Source organism: Mesitornis unicolor, unplaced genomic scaffold (assembly GCF_000695765.1).
Source record: "Mesitornis unicolor isolate BGI_N332 unplaced genomic scaffold, ASM69576v1 scaffold44585, whole genome shotgun sequence".
NCBI classification, from domain to species: Eukaryota; Metazoa; Chordata; class Aves; order Mesitornithiformes; family Mesitornithidae; genus Mesitornis; species Mesitornis unicolor.
The window spans coordinates 1,706-8,787 of record NW_010185628.1 but is presented as its reverse complement, the minus strand read 5'-3'; the positions used below and the strand labels follow the sequence as shown (position 1 = coordinate 8,787).

The 7,082-nt window shown below is 45.6% G+C and overlaps 1 protein-coding gene across 1 annotated transcript in view; it reads left to right on the top strand.

The window, feature by feature from the left end:
- LOC104540972 (membrane-bound transcription factor site-1 protease) overlaps nucleotides 1-6,840 on the top strand; it is a gene marked incomplete at its 5' end in the record, with an annotated part of 13,178 nt that extends 6,338 nt beyond the window's left edge. The window contains 5 exons of the mRNA XM_010184904.1: nucleotides 235-375; nucleotides 3,262-3,393; nucleotides 3,917-4,043; nucleotides 4,717-4,847; nucleotides 6,111-6,840. Of these exons, the coding sequence (XP_010183206.1) occupies nucleotides 235-375; nucleotides 3,262-3,393; nucleotides 3,917-4,043; nucleotides 4,717-4,847; nucleotides 6,111-6,307 (728 nt within the window). The remainder of the gene's footprint in view (nucleotides 1-234; nucleotides 376-3,261; nucleotides 3,394-3,916; nucleotides 4,044-4,716; nucleotides 4,848-6,110) is intronic.
- Nucleotides 6,841-7,082: the final 242 nt, after the last annotated feature.

Sequence of the window (7,082 nt, the reverse complement as noted above, 5' to 3'; positions counted from 1 at the left end):
CAGCAGGAAACTTCACAGTCGGGGTCTTTGAGCAATTTTATATATATCGTAACATCATGGGATTTTTGCAAATGCTTTGCATAATAATGCTTTGCAAATGCTTTTGCTTTATGCTTTGCATAAATGTGCCACATGAAGACTGGCGCAACCGCACGTGTACGTTTGCAGTGTAGACTGTGTTGACTGACAGGCGGTGCTTCGCAGGCTATGAAATTTATTTGTGCTTTGCTTTAGGTCTTGAAGTTTTAAAACAGGAGACAGCTGTAATTGAAAATGTCCCTATTTTGGGACTTTACCAAGTTCCTTCTGAAGGCAGTGGCAGGATCGTTTTGTACGGCGACTCGAACTGCTTGGATGACAGCCATCGACAGAAAGGTGTGTAAGCTTTGGCATGCAGGAAATGTTATTGTCTTAAGGTGACAACCGTCCAGCGGGGATTTTACAGCTCCCACCAGAAGTAGCTGTTTTCTAGGGAATTCCTGAATATTCCCATCTGGGGATTAGTCTCAGTTCTGCAGAGCTCTACTGAAAACGCTGTCAGGTGCCCGTACAACTAAAGAGCGCTCCACATTAAAGAGCCCTCTGATAGACAGGAGAGTTCCCTTCTCCCCATCAGGCCCCTTGCCCGTTTTTCCATCCCACAAGCTTTTGGGGCTGGTTGAGGGGTGCGTGTTTCTGCGAGGGCGTTTAGTTTGGTGGGATTTTGTGCTTCTTTGGGATGCTCTTGTTTCCAGAAAGCACTCACAGTTACACATGCTTGATTTGAAGTTACGAAGGGGCCATTGGGGGATCCCTTTACTTTCTCCTCAGTTGCATTTTCAGAGTGTTTATGTAGTGCAATGGATTTTAGCTTTTGAGTTTGCTCCTCAGCATGCCTTGTTCCCTTTGCAATGTTTCCTGTGAGGATTTACGGTACTGTTCAACATTTCTGTTGCGCACCACTGTTCTCACGTTACTCTGCTTTGACACAAACCAGCCTGTGCAAATACCTCAGAAAGTAGGAATTTCTGTTTGGGTTTTCGAAGCGTTTGTTTGCAACTCTAGGCAGCGAGTGTGTGAGGTGTGTGTGTGCGGTTTCTGTGACTCCCAGAGAAGCCATTCTCTTTGCCTGCACGCTGTGGTGGGTCCTTATAAAACCTTTTATGGGCGCTTTGTCTGATCTGACTTTTAAAATTGTTAAGAGCTTGATTGGGTTTCTCATGATACGTAAAGCACCGACTGGTAGATCTGTGGCTTGAGAGACCAAAGATGACCCAATAATCAATGTGAGACCACCTGCACTTCCACTGAACCTGACGTACAACCTGAGTTTTCCCTTTGTGATGAAAAGCACATTTATAATTTTTTTTAGCGTTTGCCACTGACATTTTAAAATTCTGGGTTGTGTAATCCATCCCTTGGCTAATTTATTTAAGTTTAAAGGAATTTACTGCCTAAGGGAGCTTCTCCATCTGTAGCTCGTTCCTTGCTCTCACAGAATCCCAGAGCGTTAGGGATTGGAAGGGACCTCCAAAGCTCATCCAGTCCAATCCCCCTGCCGGAGCAGGAACACCCAGATGAGGTTACACAGGAAGGCGTCCAGGCGGGTTTTGAATGTCTGCAGAGAAGGAGACTCCACAACCTCTCTGGGCAGCCTGGGCCAGGGCTCTGTCACCCTCACTGAGAAGAAGTTTCTTCTCCAATTGAAGTGGAACCTCCTGTGTTCCAGTTTGTGTCCATTACCCCTTGTCCTATCATTGTTTGTCACCGAGAAGAGCCTGGCTCCATCCTCGTGACACTCACCCTTTAAATATTTATAACCATGAATGAGGTCTCCCCTCAGTCTCCTCTTCTGCAAACTAAAGAGCCCCAGCTCCCTCAGCCGCTCCTCGGAAGGGAGATGCTCCACTCCCTTGATCATCTTTGTAACCCTACGCTGGACTCTCTCCAGCAGTTCCCTGTCCTTCTTGAACTGAGGGGCCCAGAACTGGACTACCCATTTTCTTTTTCTTTGGAAGTTCTCTGGTTTCTCCTTACCTGCCTTTGGGTGGCTTGCAGTGAGTTGCCGTAACACCAACATATTGCTGCCTTATGTGCTTGCTGGAGGTTATTGCAAGCACGTAGCATAAGAGATATGCGCAGCTTTGAAGTAATAGAAAACAATGCTTTGTGACCTCCCTAATGCTGTAAAATTCAGTGTGACCTGCGAAACAAGAAAAAGTGGAAGGCTCTGAAAAGCCTTTAAAATTAGCTGTTTAAGTTGTGAACCGGGAGCTGTGTCTCCTGCAGAGACGTTGGTGGCTTTAGCTGAGGTAAATTCCTAACATTTGTGAATATAAATCCTTAAAATCTGATTGACCTCTTTAAAAAATCAAAGGTGGGGGTTTAAGGGACACCAGGATTATGAAGATTAATTCCCATTCCCAGCCAACTGTTCCTGGGGGGAGAAGTTCTGAGAAAAGTCATTTGTTGTGTGGTGGAAATAGCTGGTCAGGCATTGTCCCACTGCTGCAGGTGGAAGTTTTAGAGCATTGTGGTGTTAGCTATCTGGACTTCTTGTTCCTTAGGGTTAGCTCTGGGCTGAGGCAGTAGTAATTCAGGAGAGGATCAAATCAAGGGTTCACGTGCTGTTGAAGTGCAAAGTAAAACCATAATCGAGTATATTGCGGCATTGATCCCCAGCCTGGTCTGTACCACGGCTGCTGCAGGTACTGCTTGTCCTTCAGCTGGGATGTAGCCAGAACCTTTCCCCTTCCTTTGTTTGTTTGTTTTTTGAGCTTGGTAAAGCAAACGTGAGTCATAACTGTCCACTGAGAACACCACCTTGTCCTTACTTTTCTTTACAAAGTATTTTATCCTTTCAAAAACCGGCTGCTTCTTTCTTTCCCTCTTGGGAAGCTCAGAGCTTCTGATATAATTTCTGTGTTTCCGCAGTAAAAAACCTTTTAGGTTTTGCAGGGACTTGGATGGCCTTGCCCAACTTGGAATTCCCATACTTGAGACCTGTTGTTTTCTATCTTGCTCACCAAAAACAATCCTGATTTGATACACAAGAAGATATTTTAAGATTGAACAGATTATTTTTGTGTATGTGTATTGGGGAGGAGGGGTTGCAAGTTGCATCTTTCTCGAACTGGGCCCAGAACTTCAAAAGGAGAATAACAAGAGCCAGAAAAACTGATTGTACTTCTAAATGTTATTATAGCCACCTTAGCAGAGAAAGATGAGCCGTTTGAAGTGTGCTATAATGCTGATTTTGTTCTGGGGCTGTGAAATCCACAGATTGCTTTTGGCTCCTGGATTCTCTCCTGCAGTACACTTCTTATGGGGTGACACCACCAAGCCTCAGCCATTCTGAAAACAGACAGCGACCACCGTCAGGAGCTGGCTACTCTCTCCCCGAGCGGATGGAAGGTGAGGGCCTTAATTACCAAGCAGAGGTCACAACTGACCGAGTGTTGGGGTGAAATTTGGGAATATCCAGGCAGGCCTCTTCAGTTGCGTGCCGGTAGGGTTAGTTTGGCGTGAGCTTTATAGTGTCCAGTTGTCTTACTAGAAGAGAGCCCTTACTGTAGGGATTTGTCATGATACCGTTGTGATTCGACTAAAGAAAATGTTATGTTTCTAGAGTAGGAATTTTCAGATACCTGTTTCTGCTAGGGAGCGCTCTAGTTACTGGCAATGGAGTGTGTGTAAAGGGTTTGGTCTTGTCTCCTGTGCTGCCAGCAAAACTTGGATAATCTGCCGTCATAGGTGCGCAGCCTTACTGTTTTGTAAGGTACCCTTTGGTTAATTCTAACAGGATTAAGCCACGAGTCGTCATTCCTGTAACAAGTTCCTGGTTTTACACCAACTCTGTTTAGCTGGAAGCAAATGCTGATAGCTCTTACCCTACCAGACTCCTGGTAACCCCATCTGTCTCTGCTGTGAGTTGCAGGTAACCATTTACATCGATACTCAAAGGTGCTCGAGGCTCATCTGGGAGACCCTAAACCCCGGTCCCTTCCTGCTTGTCCTCATCTCTCCTGGGCCAAACCACAGCCTTTGAATGAAACTGCCCCCAGGTCAGTATACTTCTTTCTTACAGTTATACAAGAAGTCTCGCTTTTTGAGTTCAGCTGAAAAAATTACTTGTTCCATCTGCTTTTGAAAAGGACAGCTGGAATGCCTTTCCAGACTGCGAAGAGGAAATAATGATTAATGCTTCTTCAGTGAATGGTTCTGACTCACCTTTTAGCTACGCTATGAAACTGGGGGGTTTTAAAAATAGCTTCACAAGTCAGTTCACTGTTGTGATTGAGTGATCCCAGCTTGGAGTGGAAGCTCTTGCTTAAATCCGTCGTCACTGCACGCCTTTGAAATCGTTTTCTGTAGCAGCTTCTTGAACAGTTTGCCTGACTCAGCCTTCTGGTGTGTCATTTATCAGTCACTTGGAGGAAAATGTGTCAGCCTATAGCCCGCCCTTGTCTGCTGAGCTGCTAACGGTAACTTTCGGTAGGCTGTGTGCAGAAGAGAGTTGCTAGTAAATAGTTGCCAATCTAAGTGTGTCCCTGTGGTGCCTGAATTTAACTCTGGAGGCCTGCAAACTGTAGAACCTAGAGAGTGCATTGCATTATCATTTGGGTCCAAACTAGTGAGTTATTTGTGGTTTATGGCTGTCACTTTATATGTTTTTACAAAACTCTTTGCGTTACTGAAGTAAGTGGGGAGACGCCTCTGTCTTTACATTTCTTCTAGCAACCTTTGGAAACACCAAAAGTTACTGTCAATTGACCTCGATAAGGTGGCTCTGCCCAGTTTTCGACAGAACCGACCCCAGGTGAGACCGTTGTCCCCTGGAGAAAGTGGAGCGTGGGACATTCCTGGAGGTAAATATTGAAAAGTTTGAAAGTTGCTGTTTTGCTTTCCTTTTTGTATAAGGTTTGGGAAAAAACCAAACCAAAAAACACCAAAAAAACCCAAACGCAAAAAATCCAAACATCATGCAGCCAGAAGAGAGGCCACGTGTTTGTTTTCAGTTGTGAAAAACATGCAAATAATAGCATGGCTGTGTTGTAAAAGGCTGGCTGATAAAGGCAGAGATAAATCTTTTTGCATATGAATAGTTCATTCAGAAGAAAGCATGTGTGACAGGCCGGGAGGAAGATTTTGGCAGGTGTTGTTTGGGTAGCTGAGGTTTGTTTTGGTGCTGTTCAGACCGAGGGGTGTCAGCAGCAGTCCCTGTCCCTGGGAGCTGTGACTGGATAGCTCCTGCTAATTAAAATTCCTTGTGTGAGTGCACAAAAGCAGAGTTGGTCTGTTTGGGCAAGATGTTACACTAGCAAATGATGTAGAGCACTTGAAACCGCTTTTGGTCTCATGGTGGGCTGCTCTCCTGTACAAGCCTGGCACTGCAGCCCCAGCTGGAAGTCGTTTGAAAGCCTCACACGTGCTGTTTTCCCCGTCTGAGCTGCTAGACCAAAAGATGCCTGTAAAAAGGAAGGGTTTGGAAAGGAGTGGAGCATCTCCCTTCTGAGGAGCGGCTGAGGGAGCTGGGGCTCTTTAGTTTGCAGAAGAGGAGACTGAGGGGAGACCTCATTCATGTTTATAAATATTTAAAGGGTGAGTGTCACGAGGATGGAGCCAGGCTCTTCTCGGTGACAAACAATGATAGGACAAGGGGTAATGGGCACAAACTGGAACACAGGAGGTTCCACTTCAATTGGAGAAGAAACTTCTTCTCAGTGAGGGTGACAGAGCCCTGGCCCAGGCTGCCCAGAGAGGTTGTGGAGTCTCCTTCTCTGCAGACATTCAAAACCCGCCTGGACGCCTTCCTGTGCAACCTCATCTGGGTGTTCCTGCTCCGGCAGGGGGATTGGACTGGATGAGCTTTGGAGGTCCCTTCCAATCCCTAACGCTCTGGGATTCTGTGAAATAGGTCCAGGTGGAAATGCTGGCGCTTTTCTATCACGTAACATCCTGTCTTTGTTAATCAGTTGTTCATCTTCCTGTCTGAAACATCATCTGATTAATAGCTGTTTCATCTTTGAACAAGAGATACCGTTGTATTATTTTGGTAGTTAGCCTTAACACTGCAAAGACATCGTAGCTCACGTGGTCATGAGTTGCTCCAAACCTCTTTGTCTTTCCAGGTATAATGCCTGGCCGGTACAACCAGGATGTAGGACAGACCATTCCGGTCTTTGCTTTTCTTGGTGCCATGGTAGTCCTGGCGTTCTTTGTGGTGCAGATCAACAAAGCGAAGAGCAGGCCAAAGAGACGGAAACCACGAGTGAAACGACCGCAGCTGATGCAGCAGGTTCATCCACCAAAGACGCCTTCTGTTTGAAAGCTCTCGCTTGCCAAAGATCACCTCCTTTTACTGCTTGCTTTCCTGGGCGACCGACGGCTCCCGGCGAAGGTACAGTGAATGCGGCATTGCTCGTACCAGTGGTTCACACCTGACATCATCTCATAGCCTTTGGTTTCTGGAGAAGGAAAAAAAAAACCATAAAGGACCTCAGTTGATTGTACATAAAACTGCAGCTTTAAGCAGCCGAAGCCACCAAAGACTTGAATACTGTTTAAGTGGCTGCTTAGTCGCTACATATCCCAAGAGGGGGAAAATGGACCTTTTTTTTTTTTTTTTAAGCTGACCAAACTAAAATTTATTTGTTTAGAGGCTATTTTCTATATTTATTGGTGGGGAGGGCGGGGGAAAAGTCACTTTAAGGACCTCTGCTAAGGAAAAACGAGTGCATTTTTTTGGATGGAATGCCATTTTCTAGAGCGGCGTTACGCTGAAGAGTATAACGTGCACCATTAAAGAAGGGGAAAGGGGCAAGAGAGACCAGGACAGATTGGTGAGACGTTCTCCTGCAGTTTATTTTTATAAAGCCAACTACCACGATGTTTTGTAATTTTTGGTCATGATTTCACCGTTGTTGGTGAAGCAGATTTTCAATAAATATGTTATATCTATATGAAGCTGAGACAATGGGCTGGGTGGCTTTTCTTTCCACTGCCAGTCAGAGCGAGCGAGTTGTTGAGTAGAGAAGATTTTCATTACTCCCCTCTTCCCCCCGTATCTTTTCTCCTTAACAGCAGCACCCCGAGCTGTTGAA